The sequence below is a fragment of the Choloepus didactylus genome, chromosome 8 (genome assembly GCF_015220235.1).
Source record: "Choloepus didactylus isolate mChoDid1 chromosome 8, mChoDid1.pri, whole genome shotgun sequence".
Classification (NCBI taxonomy): Eukaryota; Metazoa; Chordata; class Mammalia; order Pilosa; family Megalonychidae; genus Choloepus; species Choloepus didactylus.
Genome location: NC_051314.1, coordinates 11291682 through 11316269, shown reverse-complemented (window position 1 = coordinate 11316269; position 24588 = coordinate 11291682). Strand labels below are relative to the sequence as shown.

Genomic DNA, 24588 nt, shown 5'->3' with positions numbered 1-24588 from the left:
GGTACAGAGAGTTGACAACAGAAAGGTATATGGGAAAAATCTATCTATTGCATACTAGGTACTATAATTAATAGGAATACCATACTAGTACCACACAAATACTAGGGACAAATAATTCATGGCTGAAAAGAGCTATGAGGTGTTTGGGGTTATGAGAATTGTTTACAATGGAGAGAAATGAGGGTTCTACAAGTAAGTGATGATAATGTGAGATATGGATGGATTATCATGGACAGAACATATGCTCTGTGAACTTAAGAAATGCCTATTTTATAAGTCATGGCCTTGATATTGCGGCTTGCTCAGGTGAAACTTGTGGTTGTAAAAGGAAGGCTAAGCCCACCTATAATTATGCCTAGGATTCACCTCCAGAGAACATCTTTTGTTGCTCAAATACGGACTTTCCCTCTCTAATCCTAACTCTGCAAATGAATTCATCACCTCCCCCACCAATGTAGGACAGGACCCCCAAGATGAATGAGCCTTCCTGGAAATTTGGAACGTGTATTCTAAGAATGAGCCTGACCCTGGCTTTGAGGGAATGAGACGTCTTTTTGACCAAGAGGTGAAAAAGAAAGGCAACAAAACAAGGTTTTAGTGGCTAAGAGAATTAAAGTAGAGACAAGAGGCTGTCCTGGATGTTACTCCTATGCAAGCTTCACCTAGATATGCCAAATGACCACAGTAGAAGCCCAAGTCAACAGTAGTCCCAAAAACCTTAAAGGATTCATGGATCCCTATCTGAGATTCTATGACAAAGTTTCACTCACTATGTTTAGTTTTCAGAAACTTAAGACTTTCAGAGAAATTCTATGCCAGCTAAGTCCCAAAACCCAGAGGCAAAAGCCTCTTTAGGAACATCAACTAGATGTGTCCCATTTTATCACAAAGTTGACATCCCTTTTCAACATGAACAAATTAAGTTGGTTACTGCCTAGACATCCTTGAAGATCAGGAAAGTGATTAAATGAGAGGAAGAGATAGTAATAGACAAGATGGAATTTAAGAAAGGATTATGAATACTGAAACTCTATATAATTTTCTTTATCTTTGTTGCTAGAGTATTAGAATAGCTAGAAGGAAAGAATTGGAATGGTGGAACTATAACATATAGCATCCTTTGAAATTTATTCTAGAGCTAATTCTTAAATTGTAAATTGAAAGCTATACATTTTTGTTTATATGATATATTTCACATTAAGGAAATAACTGAAACTATGGTACTATCACAATAACTTTGGAAATTTTCTGTATATCTACTAGTTGAGTCATACTTTGAAAATGTTACCTTTTTGTATATATGTTATATTCATAATAAGGAAATAACTGAAACTCTGGAACTGTGTTTCATAATATTCTTTGAAATTTGTCCTCTAAGTACTTGTTAAATTGCACTTGGAAACTTATCACTTCTAGTTATATATGTTATATTCTACAATAAATAAATATGATTAAACAATTCCAAGAGCCTATTTTTCAGAAATGGGAAAGCTAATTATCAATTTTATTGGAAGGTGTGCCAATTTAGATATATTATGTCCCCAGAAAAACCAGGATCTTTTAACCTAATCTTCTTGGGTGGAAAGACTTGATAGAATGCTTCCATGGAGATGTGAACCAGTAAACTGTGGGTGGGAACTCTGAATTATTTCCATGGAGGTGTGGACCCCACTGATTCAGGGTGTGTCTTGATTAGTTCACTGGACTACTTAAGAGAGCTCCAGAGCCAACACAGATGCTGATGCTTGGACACACTTGGAAATGCAGACAGAAAAACATTTGGAGATGCTAAGCTAAGAGATGAAGTCCAGAGTTTGACCCAGAGAAGTTATAAGAGGACCCCCAGATGCTTAGAGAGAAACACACAGGGAGAAGGAAGGAAGGATACACATGAGCTGAGAGAGATGAGTGAAGACAGAAGCCCAGAGGCATTTTGAAGAAAGCCATTTTGAAACACAATCCAGGAGCAAAGGACCAGCAGACACCAGCCATGTGTTTCCCCAGCTGACAGAGGTGTTCTGGACAACATCAGTCATTCTTCAGTGAAGTTATCCTCTTGTTAATACCTTAGTCTGGACACTTTTATGGCCTTAGAACTGAACATTTGTAACCTAATAAATCCCCTTTATAAAAGCCAATCCATTTCTGGAATATTGCATAACAGCAGCTCTAGCAAACTGGAACAAAAGGGTAAAGGGCCTTGAATAGCCAAAACCATCTTGAAAAAGAAGATTGAAGTGGGTAGACTCATGCTTCCTGACTTTAAAGCATATTTTAACAGTGGACAAAACAGCATGGTTGTGGCATAAAGACAGAATCAAATAGTTTAGAAATAGATCCTCAGATCTATGGTCAATTGCTTTTTTTAAGGTGGAAAAATTAGCATTATTATGAATCCTTCCAAAGAGTTCTTTTTTATGAGATAAAAAAGCATATTGCAATCCTTTAACATCTGGCATGATGCTTTTGTTGGACTATTCTATGAATTACTTTTTTAAAAAATTGTGGAATATAACATGTTTACAAAGAAGTGATAACTTTCCAAGTGTAATTTAACAAGTAGTTAGACAGCAAATTTCAAAGAATGTTATGGGTTACAGTTCCACAGCTTCAGTTACTTCCATTTTTTGAAATGAAACATATGTTCAAAAGGTGATAACTCTCAAAATATGACTTCACAAGTAGTTATATAGAAAATTTCCAAGAATGTATGGGTTACAGTGCCATAGTTTTAATTATTTCCTTATTGTGAAATATAACACATATATAAAAACATCATAACTTTCAAATTACAATTTAAGAAGTACCTATTTAGCAAATTGCATCGAATGTTTTGGGTTCAGTCAATTGATTTTTGACAAGGCTCCCAAGCCCACTCAACTGGGACAGAGCAGTCTCTTCAATAAATGGGGTTGGGAGAACTGGATATACATAACCAAAAGAAGGACATAAGACCCTATCTCACATCTTATTGAAAAATTAACTCAAATGGATCAAAGATCTAAATATAAGAACCAGCACAATAAAATTTCTAGAAAGAAATATAGGGAAACAGCTTCAAGATATAGTGACAGGAGGCAGTTTCTTAGACTTTACATCCAAAGCAACAAGCAATGAAAGAAAAAAATAGATAAATAGGAACAGCTCAAAATTGAATACTTCTGTGGTATTAAGGACTTTGTTAAAAGGGTGAAAAGACAATTGACTCAGTGGGAGAAAGTATTTGGAAACCACATATCTGATAATGGTTTGATATCCTGTACATACAAAGAAACCCTACAACTCAACAATAAAGAGACAAACAACCCAATTTAAAAATGGGCAAAAGACATGAATAAGCATTTGTCCAAAGAGGAAATACAGATGGCTAAAAAGCACATGAAAAGATGATCTGCTTCATTAGCTATTAGGGAAATGCAAATCAAAACCACAAGGAGATATTATCTCACATCTACTAGAATAGCCACTATTAAACAAACAGGAAACTCAAACAAGTGTTGGAGAGGATATGGAGAAAGTGGAACACTTATTCACTGCTGGTGAGAATGTAAAATGGTACAGCCACTGTGAAGGACAGTTTGGTGGTTCTTCAGGAAGCTAAGTTTAGAGTTGCCTTATGACCCAGCAATGCCACTACTCAGAATATACCCAGAAGATCTGAAAGCAGGTACACAAATAGACATTTGCACACCAATGTTCATAGTGGCATTATACACAATTTTGAAAATATGGAAACAACGCCAAGTGTCCATTAACAGATGAGGGAAAAATGCAATTGGTATATACATACAATGGAATATTATTCAACAGTAAGGACTGAAGCCCTGAGGCATGCAACAACATGGATGAAACTTGAGGACATGATGTTAAGTGAAATAAATCAGATACAAAAGGACAAATATTGTGTGATCTCACTGATATGAACTAATTATAATATGTAAATCCATAAACACGAAATATAGAATGTAGGTTATGAGGATACAGAATGAGGCTAAAGAATGAGAGCAGTTGCTTAGTATGTGCAAAATATTTAACCAGGTGAACTTAAAATGTTTGGAAATGGGTAGAGGTGATTGGAACACACAATTGCAAGAATAACTAACAGTGCTGAATGGTGTGTGTGTGGTGGAAAAGGGGAAGTTTAGATTCATGTATGTCACCAGAAGGAATATTGGAGGTTAAAATATGGAAATGTATAATGGGGTGAATCTTGTTGTAGAAAATGTCTGTTATTAAATGTACAAATATCAAAAAGTTCTTTCATGAACCTGAGCAAAGGTATCACACTATTACAAGGAGTTAATAATAGTGGAGTGTAGGGGGGAAAATGTACCAATTGCAAACTATGGACTATAGTTCACAGTAATGTTTCAAAACTCTTTCATCAACAGTAACAAATGTACCACATCAATATTGTGTTTCAATGATAGGGAGAAATAAGGGGTATGGGAGGATTTTGATTTTGTTTTTTCATTTTCTTTTTGTGTAGCAATGAAACTGTTCCAGAATTTATCTTGGTGATAAATGTACAACTATGTGATGATACTGTGAACCATTGATTGTATACTCTGGAAGGTTTGTATAGGGTGGGAATATAGCACAATAAAACTGAAAAAAAAGCCAACAACAACAACAAAAACATATCTACATATAATCACCTTGCCAAAAGGAGATTCCTAACTGCTTGGTGAAAACAGGAATGAACAGGAAGACACTCTGCAGAGATGTCACTGCATTGTCTAATGGCTCAGGTGAAAGCAAACTTCTGGTCCTTCCGAGGCTGTAAGTGGTGATACCATGACTTCTGTTGACCCAGACCTGTGTTCTAACCCTGACACACCACTTCCTAGCCCTTCCCAATTTCCAAGTGGGTAGGCACCATCTCATGTTGTAAATAGGTATCTGTTCCCTAAAGTACATTTACTAAAATGAGCTGAGAGTGGCCAACTTAAGAGCAGTGACCCTGTGTTGAGTGCTGCAGAATGGAAGAGCATGCTAGTATTGCTACAGGACACACAGTTCACCACAGAACAACCACATGTGCTCTCCATGGTCCAAACACCCAGCAGGTCACAACTGAAGGACATGTCTGGTTGATTGGAAAAAAGTTGCAGGAAAGTTGGCTGACCCTGGGAATGGAGATTGTTCTCTTTTCAACACCAAATAGAATGCCCTTCATGGATCTGATGTTCTGGTGCCTGCGCTATTCTGGATTGGCCTTGATAACTGGCACACTCATCCCCAGGATATTCTTCTTACCCAGGAGTTGTAATTCTGTGACTGAGGGAGTACTTGCTGCATGGTCACCCCCTGGGATATTAATGATGCAAAATCAAGCAGTAGTCTGAGAAGGCTTATTGGATTTTTTTAGCTTCATCAGATTTTTTCTCTTACCTTCCTCTTATGGCTTAGAGATGCTAAGAAAATATTGGTGATTCACAACAGAACAGGGAAAGAGAAATAGAGTCAAAGGGCTCATCTGGACAGGGTGGACATCTTTAAATGACTAGTAAAAAATGCAATGAGTGGAGTGGACATTGATGGGGTTGAAAAAAGTCCTCATGTAGCCATGTTGGAAGTTGGCTGGACCAGTGGGGACCCCTACTGGTCCTCCAACATTAAAGGGCTCTAAATAAATTTTCTACCCCAGTTTGGAGGAATTTAAAAAGCCAGAAGGCAAAGATGACCATGAGAAACCTGACCTCCAAGTGCCAGGGGTGATGGTCTGGAGACTGACTGGAGGGTCAGGGTCTTCTGGCACATTCTCCCAGCTGGGCAGTCATGGCCTATGCACACCTTTAGACAGTGGCAAGGCAGTGAAGAGGAGACTATTGTAGGAGACCTTGTTATGACACCCCAATGCACTGTGATTCCAAACCCTGGTGACATCCTAACAGGGGCTATGTTTAGATTTTTAGGGTACAGGGATGATTGGGAGTGTACAGGGATGATATGAAGGGTATGGGGATACAAGGTGAAAGTGTGGATGAAAATTAGAATGTTTAGACAGATTTTATGTGAAGAAGGTGCATCTCTTTTATCTGTCTTATTGGGATGGATATTATGTCTCCTAGGGAACATTTCCCCTGCCTTCATTGTAAAGCAGAAGGCATGGATGCCCATCCTCCTGCCAGAATTAATTGGATATGCTAAATGGGAACATATCAAATTGCCTGAACCCACACAGGTTAATGTGAAACAGTAAATGCTAGCTGGTGGACAAGAAGAGAATGTTGATTTTATCAATGACATGTGTGGAAGTTTGAAGCAGTCATGTACCCCAGAAATGGATGTTTTCTTTTTTTTTTAAAGCAATTTTATTGCAAAATATTCATATAGCATAGAAACCATACAAAGTTTACCATCTCTGGTTCACAGTATCATCACATGGTTGTGCACATGGCCCCATGATAACATTTAGATCATTTTCATTACTCCTAAAAAGAAATAAAAAATTAAAAAGAAAACCTTTATCCTCTCATACTCCTCATACCCCCATACTAATGACCCATAGTCAATAGTCAATAGTGTTGGAGAGGTACATTTGTTACTGCTGATGAAAGAGTATTAAAATATTGCTGTTAGCTATAGTAACAGTTGATAGGTACAATTTCCCTCTTATACCCCTCTATTATTAACTACTTATACTAGTGTCATACATCTGTTCTAGTTCATGAAGGAACTTTTTAATATTTGTACAGTTAATCATGGACATTGTCCACCACAAGATTCATTGGGTTATAAATTCCCATGTCTTAACCTCTAGCTTACCTTCTGGTGACACACGACTCTAAACCTGCACTTTCCACCACACCCATACACCATTCAGTAAACTATTAATTATTCTTAAAATAACATGCTACCATCAACCCTTTCCAAATATTTTAAGTTCTTCTTAAAGATTCTGCACATAGCAAACAGCCACTCTCCATTCTTACCTCATTCATATCCTGGTAGCCTATATTCTATATTTTATCTCTATGAACTTACATATAATTAGCTCATATCAGTGAGATCATACAATATTTGTCCTTTTGTATCATTAATTTCATGTAACATAATGTTCTAAAGTTTCATCTATGTTGTTGCATGCTTCTGGACTTCATTCCTTCTTTCTGCTGAATAATGTTCCTTCATATGTATATACTACACTTTTTTTATCCCTTCATCTATTGATGACACTTAGGTTGTTTACATATTTTGAAAATTGTAAATAATGCTGCAATGAACATTGGTGTGCACATGTCTGTTCATGTCCCTGCTTTTCTAGACTTAGCTTCCTGAGGAACCACCAAAGTGTCCTCAACAGCGGGTGTACCATTTTCCATTCCCACCAGCAGTGAATAAGTGTCCCACTTTCTCCACATCCTCTCCAACACTTGCCATTTCCTGTTTGTTTAGTAGTCACAATTTTAGTAGGTGTGATTATAGTTCATTGTGCTTTTTATTTACATTTTCCTAATAGCTGGGGAATCTGAGGATATTTTCTACGTGCCTCTTAGCCCTCTGTATTTCCTCTTTGGAGAAAGGTCTATTTATTTCCTTTGCCTATTTTAAAATTGGGTTGTTTGTCTTTTTATTACTGAGTTGTAGTTTTTCTTTTTTATGCAGGATATCAAACCCTTATCAGATATGTGGTTTCCAAATATGTTCTTCCATTGAGCTGGTTGCCTCTGAAAAGGTCATGTTCTCTTAATCCATTTTTGTTGGTGTAGACTGATTGTAAGTGGGGCTTCTTGGTTAGATTATTTCAGTTGAGTTGTGACCCACCACATTCAAAGTGGATTTTAATCCTATACTAGAATCCTTTATGAGAAGATAATGTCACAGGATAATATCTCTAGTGAGGAATCTGATAATGAGAACATTGACTCTCTCTCTATGCTGCCCTCATATACCACCTGATGTTTTCTGTTCTGGTAGTGAAGAACCAGTTATTCCTTCTGATATAGAAGCAGATTTAACAGAAATTTACCTAAAAAAACTCAAGTACAATTTCCAAATGATAAAAGTGGAAAGGCTTTACTATAATAACTGGGACAGATGTTTCATACCCTTCAAGTCCCATATTAGAAAATCATACTGAAGGAGAAGCTAAACAATTAAAAGAACTGAGTATTTTTCAAGAAAGCAGAAAGGCCCTCTCAACCTTCTTAGATACAGATAACTAGGTACTTGATTTTTTAGTTGCTATTGAAAATGGTATCTTTTTCTTGAGTGTCTCTTCAGTTTGTTCATTTCTAGCATATGGAAACATTACTGACTTATGTGCATTAATCTTGTATCCCGCTACTTTGTTAAATTTGTTTATTAGCTCTAGTAGCTGTATTGTTGATTTCTCAGGGTTTTCCAGAAATAAGATCATATTATCTGCAAACAATGACAGTTTACTTATTCCTTTCCAATTTAGATGCATTTTATTTCTTCATCTTGCCAGATTGCCCTGGCTAGCACTTCCAGCACAATGTTGAATAACAGTGGTGACGGCAGGCATACTTGTCTTGTTCCTGATCTTAGAGGGAAGGCTTTCAGTCTTTCACCATTGAGTACTATGCTAGCTGTGGGTTTTTCATATATGGTCTTTATCATATTGAGCAAGATTCCTTCAATTCCTACCTTTTGAAGTGTTTTTATCAAAAATGGATGTTGGATTTTGCTGAATGCTTTTTCAGCATCTATTGAGATGATCATTTGATTTTTCCCTTTTGATTTGTTAATTTGTTGTAATACATTGATTGATTTTCTTATATTGAACCATCCTTGCATGCCTTGTCATGGTGTATGATTTTTTAAATGTGTCTTTGGATTCAATTTGCATGTATTTTGTTGGATATTTTTGCATCTATATTCATTAGGGAGATAGGCCTGTAGTTTTCCTTTTTTGTAGCATCTTTGCCTGGTTTTGGTATTAGATTGATGTTAGCTTCATAAAATGAGTTAGGTAGTGTTCCATTTTCTTCAATGTTTTGAAAGAGTTTAAGATTGGTGTCAGTTCTTTCTGGAAAGTTTGGTAGAATTCCCCTGTGAAGCCAACTGCCCCTGAGCATTTATTTGTGGGAAGCTTTTTGATGACAGATTGGATCTCTTTGCTTCTGATTCATTGGTTGAGGTCTTCTGTTTCTTCTCTGGTCAGTCTAGGTTGTTCATATGTTTCCAGGAAATTGTCCATTTCCTCTACATTATCCAGTTTATTGCCATACAGTTGTTCATAGTGTCCTCTTATAATTTTTTAAATTTCTTTGGGATCCACAGTAATGTCACCTTTCTCATTCATTATTTTGTTTATATGGGTCTTCTCTCTTTTTTATTTTGTAAGTCCAGCTAGGGGATTGTCAATTTTGTTGATCTTCTTAAAGAACTAATTTTGGTGCTATTTATCCTCTGTTTTTTTTTTTTTGTTTTGTTTTGTTTTCTATGTCATTTATTTCTACTTTAATCCTTGTTATTTCTTTTCTTCTACTTGGTTTAGGATTGGTTAGCTGTTCATTTTCTAGCTTCTTCAGTTAATCCATTAGTTCTTTGATTTTGACTCTTTCTTCCTCTTTAATATATGTGTTTAGTGCTATAAATTTCCCCCTCAGTACTGCTTTTGCTGCATTCCATAGGTTTTGGTATGTTGTGTTCTCAATTTCATTCATCTCTATACATTTAGCAATTTCTCTTGCTATTTCTTCTTTAACCCACTGATTATTTAGGAGTGTGTTGTTTAACCTCCAGGTATTTGTGAATTTTCTAAGTCTCTGATGGTTATTGATTTCTAATTGTATTCCATTGTGGTTAGAGAATGTGCTTTGAATAATTTCAATCTTTTTAAATTTATTGAGCCTTGTTTTATGTCCCAGCATATGATCTATTCTGGAGAAAGTTCTGTGAGCAGTCGAGAAGGATGTGTATCCTGGTGATTTGGGATGTAATGTTCTATATATGTCTGTTAAATCCAATTCATTTATCAGATTGTTTAGGTTTTCAATTTCCTTATTGGTCTTCTGTCTGGTTAATCTATTTATAGGAGACAGTGATGTGTTGAAGTCTCCCACCATTATTGTGGAAACATCAATTGCTTCCTTTATTTTTGCCAGTGTTTCTCTCACACATTTAGTGGCACCTTGATTGGGTGCATAAACATTTATGATTGTTATTTCTTCTTGTTGAATTGCCCCTTTTATTAGTATGTAGTGGCCTTCTTTGTCTCTGATAACATCCCTGCATTTAAAGTCTATTTTATCTGAGATTAATATTGCTACACCTGCTCTATTTTGGCTGTAGTGTGCATGAAATATTTTTTTCCATCCTTTCACTTTCAATTTCTTTGTGTCCCTGTGTCTAAGACGAGTCTCTTGTATGCCACATATTGATGGTTCATTTTTTTTTAATCCATTCTGCCAATCTATATGTTTTAATTGGGGAGTTTAATCCATTTACATTCGATGTTATAACTGTGAAGGCATTTCTTGAATCAGCCATCCTATCCTTTGGTTTGTTTGTCATATATATTTTTTCCCTCTCTCTATTAATATCCCTTAATTTACCCATAGTGAATCTCTTTCGTACTGAACCTTTCTCCATGTCTCTCTCTCCTTTCTTTGTTTCTCTGTCTGTAGGGCTCCCTTTAGTATCTCCAGTAGGGCAGGTCTCTTGTTAGCAAATTCTCTCAGCATTTGTTTGCCTGTGAAAAATTTAAGCTCCCCCTCAAATTTGAAGGAGAGCTTTGCTGGATAAAGCATTCTTGGTTGGAAATTTTTCTCACTCAGAATTTTAAATATGTCATGCCACTGCCTTCTTGCCTCCATGGTGGCCGCTGAGTAATCACTACTGAGTCTTATGCTGTTTCCTTTGTATGTGGTGAATTGCATTTCTCTTGCTGCTTTCAGAACTTGCTCCTTCTCTTCCATATTTGACAGTTTGATCAGAATATGTCTTGGAGTGGGTTTATTTGGACTTATTCTATTTGGAGTTCACTGGGCATTTATGATTTGTGTATTTATGGTTTTTAGAAGATTTGGGAAGTTTTCCCCAACAATTTCTTTGAATACTCTTCCTAGACCTTTACCCTTCTCTTCCCCTTCTGGAACATCAATGAGTCTTATATTTGGATGTTTTATATTATCTATCATATCCCTGACGTCCATTTCATTTTTTTTGATATTTTTCCTCATTCTTTCTTTTGTTCTTTCATTTTCCATTCTGTAATCTTCCAGGTCACTGATTCATTGTTAAAATTCCTCTAGTCTTGTACTATGAGTATGCAGAATCTTTGTAATTTAGTCAACAGTTTCTTTAATTTACATAAGATCATCTATTTTTTTATTTACTCTTGCAATGTCTTCTTTATGCTCTTCTAGGGTCTTCTTGATGTCCTTTATATCCTGTGCCATGGTCTCATTGTTGATCTTTAGTTCTTTGATTAATTGCTCCAGGTACTGTGTCTCCTCTGATGTTTTCATTTGGGTGCTTGGGCTTGGGTTATCCATATCGTCTGTTTTTTTCTTATGCTTTAAAATTTTCTGTTTGTTTTGGCCTCTTGGCATTTGCTTAACTTGATAGTGTTCTTTTACAATTTGTAGACTGATTGAAATCCTTATCTCTAATTTGTCAGATCTACAGCTTCGTAGAGTACACTTTCTCTAACTAACTAGCAGGTGGTCTCCGCAAGCCACCTGTTCCCCTCAAGCCAGTTCTCCCCCACTTTGTGGTGAATGGGGGAGTGAGTCTTGTGGGGTACAACTGGTGCACCAAGCTTGCGTGTGTAGTTGGTGTTGTCCACCCTGTATATGCAGCATGTGTCTGGGTGGTCAGGGAGTGGGGGAAGATCTAACAATCAAATGCTCCTGGAGTTTTAAAGCTGCTGCAATAGTCTAATCTTTCAGTTCAGTCCTGCCACAGTTTGCCACTGACCCACAAGTTCTTGGTATTGATGTATGGCCCCTGAGACTTGTGAGTGGGTCCCTCTTCCAGGCCGTGAACCCCCTGGTCCTCTGTTGAGGGATAACTGCTTTGTCACAGGTGAGTGCCATTCCCCCAGGGTGGTTCTGGGCTGCAGGGCTGTGTAAGGGAGGCTCCCAGTCTGCTGAAAGGATTGCTGAACGGGATGTGTTAATTCACATTGCTCCACTTTCCCAACTCTGGGACAACCAGCTGAGGGTTCAGGGAAGGCTAATGTCCATGCCCAATTTTGTGGTGTGTGCATGTTTTTGGAAGCACTTGCATCACACTGGGTTGTCTGGGGCAACTCTGGGCTATGGGACCCGTGATGGGCAGGAGTGTTCCCTGTCAACCAGGATGATGGCTGTGAGAGGACCCCCCTTTTCTTGGGAAGTTGTGGTGTTTAGTTAATTTTCTCAGCCACTGGATTATTGCCTTTTGTCTCAGAGCTCTCTTAGTTCTGTTCTTGTCTTGACCTGCCCAAATTGCAAGTCTTTGAGGCTTTCTGTATTGGGCTTCTTAGAGTAATTGTTTTAGAAAAAGAAAAAAAGATAAAAAAAGGGCCCTCCTCTGAGATCTAATGGGTTATTGAAATGCGAAGAGACAAAGCAAGTAGGGCCATTAAAGAAAGGTCCAGGGGGCAGAGAGACCAGTTTTTCTTCTGGATTTGCATATGAGCCTCAGGGTCTGAGCTCTGCCCTTCCCCTTTCTCTGTTCACCAGAACTCCAAAAAGCCTCCACTTTTTATTTTTGAGTTTTTCTTGCTGTTTTTGCTATCCCTATCCCTATCTCCTCTCCACTGGGCTGGCTGCTCCCAGATTCTCTGGTGGCTGGTCTCAGTCTATCTATGATTGGAGTTTGGATCAGTAGAATGAGTTTCTGATAAGAGCTGCCACTGCAGTTCTCCCTTCTCATTCCAGCCCTGATTGCCCCTCCTCCCATGGGACTGAGCCTGGCAAGGAGGGGTGTTGGTGCCCTGGCCGCAAAAACTTACAGATTTCGCTGATCTCAGCAGTTCCACGTGTTCATGAGTGTTGTATGAAGTATGTCCAAAGTCAAATTGCTCTGCAGTGTCCAGTCCACGCAGTTCCTGGCTTTCTACCTACTTCCCTGGAGGAGTAACTAAAACATACACCTCACCACTCCACCATCTTGTCCCGCTTCTCTCTAAAATTATTTTTTAAGTTGTGAGGTTTTTTTATTAAGCAGTGATATCACTACTTTTTATTATTTTCTAACTTTCACCACAGAAATAAATTTTATTTTCCACAAACTTTCTGCAAATTCTGCAAACTTTCTGCAACTTTCTGTATCCATTCAGGTTTTCTCCCACATTTTTTCTTTTTCTCCATTCTGAAACAACCAGTTATTTAGGACAAAACTACTTTCTTTTTCCTTTTAATTAAAACATCCTTTATATATCTTATAAATAAGTTTCCCTTTCCACAAACTTTTTGCCACTTTCTGTATCTATTCAGGTTTTGTCCCACATTGTCTCTTTTTCTTCATTCTGAAACAACTAGTCATTTAGGATAAAACTACTTTCTTTTTCCTTTGAATGGAAACACATCCTTTATACCTTATATACTTAGGTTATCAGAATCATTTTGGCAACTGTTTTTAAGCAAACGCTTTATAATATACAGTTACTATTAAAATTAAACTTGTTAGAATAATGAGGCTGAATTTTTATTAGTAGATAGAAGAGTTTTAGGTAAGGGGGTTTAAAATATGATATATTTTTTCTATTGTCTTATCTGCTACTGCAAGAGTTATGCAAGGCTTTGCATGACAGATTATTGTGGGGCCTCGGGTGCTTTCTGGGCACCTTCAGTTTTCTGCTGCTAGTCCCAGCAGCTCTGGGAGGTTAAAGTTGGGGGTCTTATTTGGGTGAGTAACTGATGTCCCTGTGCCTTAAGAGGCTTGGGGGCAGTCAGACTTCCAATGACCCTCCTGCTTGCAGAGCAGGTACAGCTCTGGAATGGTGAAGGGGTTGGATATTTGGGCACTGTTTCACTCAGTGCCTGGGCTGTCTGCATTTAAAGCAGGCTCCTGGCAGTGTTTTTCCTTTCAGGTTAGTAGGGTTTTGGGATTTTTTCAGTGCTGAGGCAAGAAGCTGGTAAGCTCCAGTGTGAGATTTAGTTTTGGCTTTCCCTTTAAGATTTTCCTGCTTCCTTTTTTTTTTTTTTTTTTTTTTTTTTTTACATTTCTATTGTTAAAGACTTCAAAGGTTTTGAAGTTTTTCAGCAGATGGCAGATGTTAGGGACTAAATGAGGAGGAGGAGAATTGAGAAGTTACTTGGAGGAATTGAAGGAAGAGTGTGGAAGAGAAGGAGAGGGAGTGCTGGGCTTAGAGATAGGCTGTTTTGGGAGAGGGGACTGGAGAAGAAGGATTTGATAAGTAGAACAAGTTTGGTAGAGAGACAGGCAGGGAGAGGGGGTCACCAATGCAGATTGAAGAAGGCCTGGACATATGGGACTTCACTCCACTTGCTGAGATGGCAACAATAATTGTACTGCAGCTAAGTGCTATTGTCATATTAGAATGAGGGTGACAGCATAAAGAGAAACTTCAGTTAAGTACAGGGGGAGTGGAGGGAGGTGGTTTACCATCTCACTCACTCCTAGGGTCCAGGACCCTACAGAAGCAACTCTCCCTCATCAAGGAATATTGTCCTGGAACAGAAAGAGAGTGCTGGAAGGGAAAGAGCAGGCACTTTCTCCTTACCCTGAGGTGATTCACCAGAGTTGATGATGAAGTCAGGCAAGTGAGTTTTGAACCTTCTGATGGGGATTTTGTCTCCTGTATTGGTCCCAGGTTTTGGCACCAAAATGTTAGACTTTTTGTCTAGGAAGAGAAGACACCAAAACTTGATTGGAGGAAGTTTTATTTATGCACAGGTGGGCTAAAGCCAAAAAAGTGCGACATTCCCAAGCAAAGAGGGGAATACAATTTTATAGCTTTTGGGAGGGGGGTTGGTTAACATAGAGAAGTAAGGAGTTGACATCAGGGGATTGGCTTGCTCAGGGCATGTAAGATAAGGAGTTGATGTCAGGGGATTGATGTGTTCAGGGAAAGATAAGGAGTTGACATCAGAGCAGTTATATTGGGGGTGGGGAGTTTTGTCTAACACACACTTTTCAGCCCATAGTGTTCATCAGTGGGCAAGAGCTACCTCCTCAGATGGATGCTGCAGGTTCCATTTCATCCTCAGGGTGGAAGTGGTTTGAAAGAGGAGTGAAACAGACAACTAAGATATTTGTTACCTAAAACAGGGAGCACTAAAAGCATGAAGGACTGGCTAACATGCATTCATGAAAGTGTGCTCACATTTGAGGGGACCACAGGACAGTGTCTTGATAAATTCCTCCACTTTTTTGGATGATCCAGGGAGGAAGGTGTCAGGTGCTGGTATGGCCTGGTATCCAATTCTTCTCACATGACTTCAACATCCTTTTTTCCTACAGGTGTAGCAGTCCCTAAGCAAGAAGCTGTGAGCTGCAACATTGTGCCTTCAGGAGGAACCCTTAATGGCCTGTTGGGGCAGACTGTGCCTTGGCCCTATCTGGAAAGGTTGGGGTTACAGTGAGAGCTGCTGTCCTGCCTTGCAGAGGATGGCCTGCTGGTTTGTGTCTAAGTGACCCTATTCAACATGCAGGGAGGGGACCGAGGGAAGGCTCAGGGCCTCACTGCCACCAACCTGGACCAGCACAGTGGGCAATCCAATGCTCCTTCCCAAGGTGGACACATATAGGTAAAAATCAGTGTCAAATGGAGAGAAGTATGATAGTAGCCAAGGGGGAAGGAAAGAAATAAATGGGTCAGGTGATGAGGGAAGTACAGTGTTACATTGGTGTCTTGAGGGAGATGCAGAGGAGGAGAATAATGCTGACTCTTGGCATAATTCTGCAGGATGCCCAAAAAGATGAAGTCATGTTCACCAAGCTCGCTCCTTCTTTTGGACCCTGACAAGGTTGGAAGGAAGACTGCAGACCTGCATGGCATCATCCTGGTCACACAAAATGATGCTAAGTGGACCAACTGTTGAAGTTTTTTTGGAACTCCACAAATGTGCTCATATTTTTTGACTGTCATCATTCAGGTTACAGACACTACAGAGGGTATCATTTGGCAGGAATCTGTGAGGACCTTTGGGTCACAGCAGGCCAATCACTGGGTGACTATAAACCCTGGTGTCTGCTTACAAAGGGACTTGGTTGCTTGGTACAGGCCATAAGAGTGGCACACCCAGCATGCCACAGTGCCCTGTGCACAAATTGAGAGAAGCTGTTGGGAGGATGGAAAGCTAGTAAACAGGACTGGCTTTCTTATGGGACAAGAGCAGGGAGGTGGTCTGAACTCCCCTGGGGCACAGACCCACCCTGAGTCTCCATGGCCATGGGACGCCCTGTGGCACACACCAACGAAATCACATCCAGGTGCAACTAGCACTCATCCACTGTAGTATGAGGAACCCAATGATTCTGGGTGCAAAGCACGTGTGCTAACTCACTCAGGCCCTGAGGACAAAATGGCTCCAGTGTGCCATGATAGCACACTAGCTATGAGATATGAGTATAGGAGCTTTACTGGTTTTGTAGGTCCTTCTAGCAAATTGCCCAGTCTCATATGTTCTTGCGGACCACTGGTGCAGCCCCTCCCCAGCCCCAGCCAGCAACTGTGCCTGTCTTCTCAGTAGTCCATTCCTATCTCTACCCAGCCTGACATTCCAGGAACTGAGACCTCTACTGTATCATCCTTGTTATCAAACCAGGCAGCCAAGAGTCAGACTCAAAGGGTGATGTGGGGAGGAAGAGAAAGCAAACCAGACACCCTTTGAGCCTCAGTATATCCATCTGTCAAATGGAGCCATTTGGAAAGGGAAATGAAAAATACTTGGGCAGGGGGCAGGGGCTGGCCCCAGGCAGGCAGCTGAGGCCTCAGCCCAACCTGGACCTGGAGGAAGAGTGAGGTGGGAGCTGCCAGATTGGTTTATTGTAGCTCAGGGTCTCTGGGTGGGTTGGGGGTTGGGGTCCTGGTGAACCTCCCTAGCGGGGCAAGGCACAGAGCTGGTAGGGGGATGGGGTCACCAAGAAGTTAAAGACCCCATGGTCACTGGGCTGGGGCTGCCCGGCGGGCACCGAGAAGCTGAAGTGCTGCAGGAGGCAGGTGAAGAAAAGGAAGAGCTCCATGCGGGCCAGGGGCTCCCCGAGGCATGCACGGCGGCCTGTGGGTGGGCACACGGGTCTTGGTGAGGAGTGGCGGCCAAGGACTTGCTCATCCAAGACCCCTCAGGAACAGGGCGGGACCCGGTACCCCACAGGCACCTGCTGAGAAAGGTAGAAAGGCTTCTGGCTTCACGAAGCGGCCCTGGGCATCCAGGAAGTGTTCCGGGTGGAAGCGGAAGGGCTTCTCCCAAGCAGTCTCATCCTTCAGCACCGATGACAGGTTGACCATGAGTGTTGTACCCTGTGTAGGAGGTGCCAGGTTGGGAGGAGGGAGTCCTGGGCTGGGGGGTGCCCATGAGTGTGCTGGGGTGTGCCGTGATCACTGCCACTGTACATGCATGGGCACATGCACCCTCTTCCTGGCACACACCTGGAATCCTTCAAGAGAGACTCCACCCAGGAAGCTTCCCTGAACTGTCCCCAGGCTGGGCAGGGGGAGGGTGGCCTGGCTGTACCTTGGGGATGAGGAAGCCCTGGATCTCAGTGTCGCGAGAGGTCATGTGTGGCACGCCCAGGGGGATGATGTCCCCGAAGCGCTGCACCTCGTGGATGACGGCTGTGGTGAAGGGCATGCGCCCCTGGTCTGCCATCTCAGGCCTGCGCCCCTGCCCTATCACCTCGTCGATCTCCCTGTGGACACGACCTGGGCAAAGAAGCACCCCAAAGTGGGTCAAAGCCCAGGCAGCTGGGAGCTGACATTGCCCTGACCACTGTATCCCCTCTCTGTTGGGGGCAGTGTTCATGTGGAGGAGGGAAAGCTGCTACAGGATCCTGGGCCCAGCTCTGGGCAGTGTCCCTGGTGTCCAGAGGAAGCTCAGGAACCCTGCTTGACACTGTCCACCCGAGCACTCCCAGTCCCCACCCTCCACGTCCCAGGTGGGGCTCACGCTGCACGTCCGGGTGCAGGATCATGAGCAGGAGGGCCCAGGACAGCGTGATCGAGGTGGTCACCATCCCTGCGGTGAACAGGTCGGCCACCACCAGGCGCAGGTTGGCATCATTGAAACTGCTCTCGGGGTTCCCCTTGGCCTGGGCCGGGCACAGAGAGCTGACTCAGTGGCAGAAGGAGAGCTCTCCCAACAGACCCCCACCCTGTGCCACTCATCCTGGCTTCCTGACCACTGGGCATGCCCAGGTCCCATATCCAGGCCCCTCTGGGCCCTCATGCCCACCCGTACGTGGTCCCAGGCAGCCCGCCACTCACCTTCTCCACTTCGCCCAGGAAGGCATCGGTCAGGTCACGGGGGGGTTGGGCAGGGTCCCAGCCCTGCCTGTGCTCGGTGAGCAGCTCATCCAGCAGGTCCATGAGGGCCTTCTGTGCCGGAAGGACCTTCAGGACCAGCCCCGGGATGTGCAGGAGCACCGGGAATTCATTCACTACCTGTATAGGTCGCAGCATGGGGCTTTGGGTCCTTTCCATGCTCAGTGCACTTTGGCCAGGCCCCGTCCCAGGCTCCAGGCGCCCTTCTCCTGCGCTGAGCTGGGCCTGTTCTTTCGCTCTGCTTCTCCCAGACGTGGCCTTCCTCCCCTCGCCCCCAGGAACAAATCCCCCTCCCCGGAGTGCCCTGCGTGGAACGGCGGTCTCTTCCAGGATCATGCCGGTCTCTAACGTCCGCCTCCTCTTACCTGTTGGAGGAAGACCGACTGCTTAAGTGTGGCCTCCACCAGCCCCAGGAGCTTGTGGAACGTCGGGTCTGTGTACTCGAAGCGGCGCCCGTGGGTGAGGGAGGCGATCACGTTGCACACCGCTTGGCTCAGGAGAAGGTTTGGACTGAAAGGGCGTCCTGGGTGGAGAGGGGATGGTCAGCGTGGGTCGCCCCGCGTGCCCCCCGCCCTCGGCCGCACTCACCAGCATGGTCGGCGAAGGCGGCACAGAGGCAGGCGGCCTCCTCGGTCACCCACTGCTCCAGCGACTTCCTGCCCAGGCCGAAGTCCCGCATGGTGGACACCGAGAAGCGCCGCTGCTCGCGCCACGCGGGCCCGTAGCGCGCAAGGACCACACCTGCAGCGGGGCGGGGCAATCGCGGGGGCGTGGCTAGTGCAGGACTCCGCCCTTCACCCCCACCCAACATGCTTCTGCTGCTTCTTCCTCAGGGAGGCCTCAGCTCCTCCCTCAATCCCCTGCACATCCTGCCTGGGCATCCCCACCAGTCCCTCTCAGGCCACGCCCAGTGCCCCAAAGTCATGGAAGCCCCTACCACGCAGACCTGCTGCACCCTCCTGCTGCCTCTTCCCACTTCGGTGGTCCTTTTCCTGCTCCACAATGCTCACACCAGCTACACCATGTCGACCCTGCTGACCCCTGGGTCACTGCTGTCCACGCTCCCACTGGGATGGGATCTCTGTCACGGCTAGTGCTTACCTTGTGCCTGAGCCCCGTAGCCCACCTTCTCGTTAATGGGCACAGGAGGGCGGTCTGAGGTGTCCTCACCACAGTGTACCAGCGCCTCCCGCACAGCTGTCAGCCCGTTGAACACGACCACAGGCGTCCAGGCCAGCTGCACGCTGAACACATTCCCGAAGCGGCCCCGTAACTGCAGGCCGAGGCACGAGAGTGCCGTCAAGCCCGGGATCTGGCTGGTTACTGGTCCCAGTCTTACCATGCCTGTCCTGGGGACCCCGAGGACACTTGGCCTCCCTTGGGGTCTCCCCCTCCTCAGGAGTATGACCTCACCTTGGAGCCCACTGTTAAGAGATAACTTGGCAGGAATCACTAAAATTATCAGTAGCCAATGAAAATGAGAATGCAACATCTGAAAACCTGTGGGATGCAGCAAAAGCTGTACTGAGGGGGAAATTTATGGCTCTAAATGCCCACTTTAAATAGGATAAAGGAGCTAAAACAGAATCTAACTGAAGAACTGAAGAAACTAGAGAAAGAACAGCAAACTAACCCTAAAGCAAGTATAAGAAAAGGAATAAAAAAGATTAAAGTACCAGTAATTGAATTGGAGAACAATAAAACAAGAGGGAATCAATAAAACCAAAAGTTGATTCTTTGATAAGATCAACAAGATTGAGAAACCCTTAGCTAGACTGACAAAATGAAAAACAGAAAAGATGCAAATAAAATCAGATATGAGAGAGGGGTCATTACCATGGACCCCAAAGAAACAAAAAAGATCATAAGAGGATACTGTGAACAATTGTATGCCAACAAACTAGAGAACCTTGAAGAAATAGATGATTTCCTAGAAACACACAAGCAACCTTTACTAACTGGAGAAGAAATAGAAGACCTCAACAAACCAAACACAACTAAAGAGATTCAATCAGTCATCACTGTCCCTACAAAGAAAATCCCAGGGCTAGATGGCTTCACAGGCAAATTTTACCATTTCTGCTCAAACTCTTCTGAAAAATTGAAGGAAAGGGAACAGTACCTAACTCATTCTATGAAGCCAACAACACTCTAATGTCAAAGCCTGATAAAGATACTAGAAGAAAGGAAAACTTCAGACCAATCTCTCTAATGTATATGGATGTAAAAATCCTCAACAAACTACTTGCAAATGGAATCCAACAGCACATTAAAAGAATTGTGCCCCAGGAACAAATGGGGTTTATTCCAGGAATACAAGAGAATTTCAACAGAAGAAAATCAATGTAATACAACACATTAACAAACAGAAGGGGAAAAACCACATGTCCATCTGAATTGATATGGAAAAGGCATGCACAAAATTCAGCATCTTTCATCCTAAAAACACTTCAAAAGCTAAGAATCAAAGGAAACTTCCTCAAAATGATGAAGAGCTTATATGAAAAACCTGCAGCTGGCACCACACTCAATGTTGAGAGACTGAAAGTCTCCGTAAGATGAGGAATGAGACAAGTGTGCCCACTATCACCACTGTTATTTAACATTGTGCTAGAAGATCTAGTGAGAGACTTTAGGCAAGACAAAGAAATAAAAGGCATGCAAATTCGAAAGGAAGATGTGAAACTCTGATTATTTGTAGATGACATAATCCTATATTTGGAAAATCCTGAGAAATCTATGCCATAGCTACTTGAGCTAATAAACAAATTCATCAATGTGGCAGGATACAAGATCAAGATGCAAAAATCAGCATTTTTTCTATATACTAGTACTGACCTGACCAAGATACCATCACGAAAAAAATCTATTCAAAATAACAACTGAAATAATGAAGTATCTGGGAATAAACTTAACCAAGATGTGAAGGACTTGTGCAAAGAAAACTAAAAACATTGCTAAAAGAAACCAAAAAAGACCTAAATAGGTTAAAAGACAATGGATAGGAAGGCTAAATGTCATTAAGATGTCAATTCTACCCAAATTGATCTGCAGATTCAATGCAATACCAATCAAAATCCAAGAACATACTTTGCAGACTTGGAAATTAGTCCGTAAATTTATTTGGAAGGGAAAGGGGACTCAAATAGCCAAAAGCATCCTAAAAATGGAGTGGGAGGACTTATACTTCCTGATTTTAAACCTTATTATGAATACTAATAATACCAACACCACAATAGCAAAATAGCATGGTATTGTCACAAAGAAAGACATATTGTTCAATGGAATTGGATTGAGAGTTCAAAAATAGGCCCTCAGATCTATGGTCATTTGATTTTTGACAAGGCCTCCAAATCCAGTGAACTGGGACAGAATAGTCTTTTCAGTAAATGGTGCTGGGAGAACTGGATATCCATATCCAGAGGAATGAGATGACCCCTACCTCACACCCTCACAATTAAACTAAAACAAAATTGAATCAAAGTGAAAAAAAGATGAAAATATAAGAGCCAGAACCATAAAACTCCTACAGATAATATAGAGAAACATCTTCAAGACTTAATGATTGGTGGTAGGTTCTTAGTCCTTACACCCAAAGCACAAGCAATGAAAGAAAAAATAGATAAATGAGAACTCAGGACTGAACTCTTTTGTGCTTCAGAGGACTTCATCAAAAAGGAGACAAGGAAACCAACTCAATGGCAGTGAATATTTGGTAACCATAAATCTGAGAAGGATTTGATATCCAGTATACACGGGGAAATCCTACAGCTCAATGATAAAAAGACAACACAATTAAAAAATGGGCAAAGGATATGAATAGACCTTTCTCCAAAGAGGAAATACAGATGGCTAAGAGGCACATGAGAATATCCTCAGTTTCACTAGCTATTAGGGAAATGGAAACCAAAACCACAATGAGATATCATCTCACACCTATTAGAATGGCCGCTGTTAAACAAAAAGGAAACGACAAATTTGGAGAGGATGTGGAGACAGTGGAACACATATCCAATGCTTGGGGGAATGTAAAATAGTACAGCTGCTGTGGAGGAGCTTGGTGGTTCTTCAGAAAACTCAATACTGAGTTGCCCTATGATCCAGCAACTATGCTACTCAATACATACCCAACAGATCTGAAAGCAGGGACATGAAGAGACATTTGCACATTGATGTTCATAGCAGCATTACTCACAATTAACAAAAGATGGAAACAATCCAAGAGTCTGTCAACAGATGACTGGATAAAGAAAATGTGGTATATACATACAATAGAATATTATGCAGCAGTAAGAAGAAATGAGGTCCTGAAGTATGTAACAAGGATGAACATTGAGGACATAATGCTGAGTGAAGTAAATCAGTTATTTTATGATTTTGCTAAAAGAAACTAACTAGAACATGTAAACTCAGAGTCTTAAAATGTAGAATCTAGGGGAACTGTAGACAGATAGACAGAAGCTACAGAAGGGGGAGGGGTTACCTAATATTTAGAGAATTGTTAATGAAGTTGAAATTAAATGTTTGGGAATGAATAGAGGTTATAGCAGCTCATCATTTGGATTATAAGTATAGTGACATGTTGTAGGTGAATTTGATTGAAAGTGGTTGTTTAAAGTCATATATGTAAATAAGCTCTTGCAGAAACTACTCCAAATGTAAAAAAAAAATAACAGAAATAGAGGGGTATATGGAAAAAACATAGCTATTGCAAACAGTAGACTATAGTTAACAGTAATGTTTTAATATTCTTTCATCAACAGTAACAAATTTACTACACCAATACTATAGGTAAGCAATAAGGGGAATCAGGGGTATGGGAGGATTTGGGTTTTATTTTGTATTCTTATTTCTGTTCTGGAGTAATGAAAATATTACAAAATTAGTCATGGGCATGTATGCTCAACTAGGTGATGATACTGTGAACTAGTGATTCTATAATTTTGCTGGTTTGTGTGGTGTGTGAAAATATCTCAATATAATTGGAAAAAAATGTTCAGTAGGCCTCATTCAGTATCTCATTTAACTGATGAGGAAAGCAGTTCAATGAGGTGAGCAGGGAGGCCACAGGCCCCACAGTGGGGACAGATTGGAGCCTGGTCACTTTACCCCTTTCCCCCATAATTTTTTGCTTTAAATGGGGCTCTCCAGTAGGACCCCCTCCCACTGCCTCCCTTCCTCCATTCCCAAGGCCTGTTCTTTGGTTGTCATCAGAGGAACTGACTCAGTTGGATCTTTTATAACCTATGGGCTGTCCAACTGGATCTCAAACCCACTGCTAAGTCCCAACCACCTGCTGGCTTTGTCGTTTCCACACTTTGCTTTCCCAGCAAGGGTCCCTCCCCAGGAAGCCCCTGACCATCTGCTTCTTCTGGTCCAGCTTCTTGTCCACCCTTTGGCTTCACCTACCACCTCCTGTCTAGTGCTAGGAGGACTGCCCAGGACCCCTGTTTCCCCCAGCCCACCATCTCCTTTACCTTGCTGAAGCTGTATGGCATGTCATTGAAGTCCAGCTGCAGGAAGTTGCCCAGTCCGGGCAGTGGTAGGGGGCCTGGTGGGTAGCGTGGGGCCCAGTGTACGCGCCTGTGCATCAGGTCCACCAGGAGCAGGAAGATGGCCACGGCCACAGCCAGGGGCACCAGCGCCTCCCCAGTCAGTAACCCCATGGCTGCCTCACTGCCCACCAGAATCCTGGGCAGGAGAGGAGATGGGCACGCAGAGAGCCGTCCACACCTGGGACCCCGATCAGACCAGGCACCTTGGATCAGACCAGGAACTCCCAGCACAGTTTCCACAGTTGTGCCCTGCCTTTAAAGAGGAGTCAAGGATTGACCTATGCACTTTGCTCTTGCCCAACCTGTTTGAAATGATGATTGTATAAGCAGGGAGGAGCCATCACCATCTGTGTGGGGGAGCTCATGTTTATTGCTCTTTCTGCTTGTCTCTGGATACCTGTCCAAGTAGAGTAGGAATGGGGGATCTGGAGGGGAAGCAGCCCCCTCCCCAGCTCAGTGCAGGCTGCTCAGAGGGCTCAGAGCTAATACAACCCAATAGAGGATGACTTGACCCTGTTTCCCGACTGAGGTGTTTACCACCTGGCCCTCAGAAAACACCCTCGCCCTTTCTCCCCTATTACCAGCTCCTGCTGGAGTGACCTTCACTACCAAGGTGTGTCT

The 24588-nt window shown here is 42.4% G+C and overlaps 1 protein-coding gene across 4 annotated transcripts in view; it reads right to left on the bottom strand.

Annotated features, from left to right (window-relative positions):
* LOC119541891 (cytochrome P450 2D17-like) overlaps nt 1-24224 on the bottom strand; it is an 82434-nt gene extending 58210 nt beyond the window's left edge. The window contains exons 1-10 of one of the 4 annotated variants that reach the window (XM_037846244.1): nt 23890-24224; nt 19514-19685; nt 19001-19153; nt 18778-18935; nt 18356-18532; nt 18039-18180; nt 17607-17794; nt 17251-17392; nt 14651-14770; nt 6383-6437 (exon numbers count right to left, since the gene is read on the bottom strand). In XM_037846244.1, coding sequence (XP_037702172.1) covers nt 6418-6437; nt 14651-14770; nt 17251-17392; nt 17607-17794; nt 18039-18180; nt 18356-18532; nt 18778-18935; nt 19001-19153; nt 19514-19685; nt 23890-24078 — 1461 coding nt within the window. In that variant the 5' untranslated portion in view covers nt 24079-24224 and the 3' untranslated portion in view covers nt 6383-6417. Of the gene's footprint in view, nt 1-6382; nt 6438-14526; nt 14771-14793; nt 17151-17250; nt 17393-17606; nt 17795-18038; nt 18181-18355; nt 18533-18777; nt 18936-19000; nt 19154-19513; nt 19686-23889 lie in introns of those variants that run through there. The other 3 variants (XM_037846242.1, XM_037846240.1, XM_037846243.1) reach the window with 3 other exon arrangements.
* Between the last annotated feature and the right edge of the window lie 364 nt (nt 24225-24588).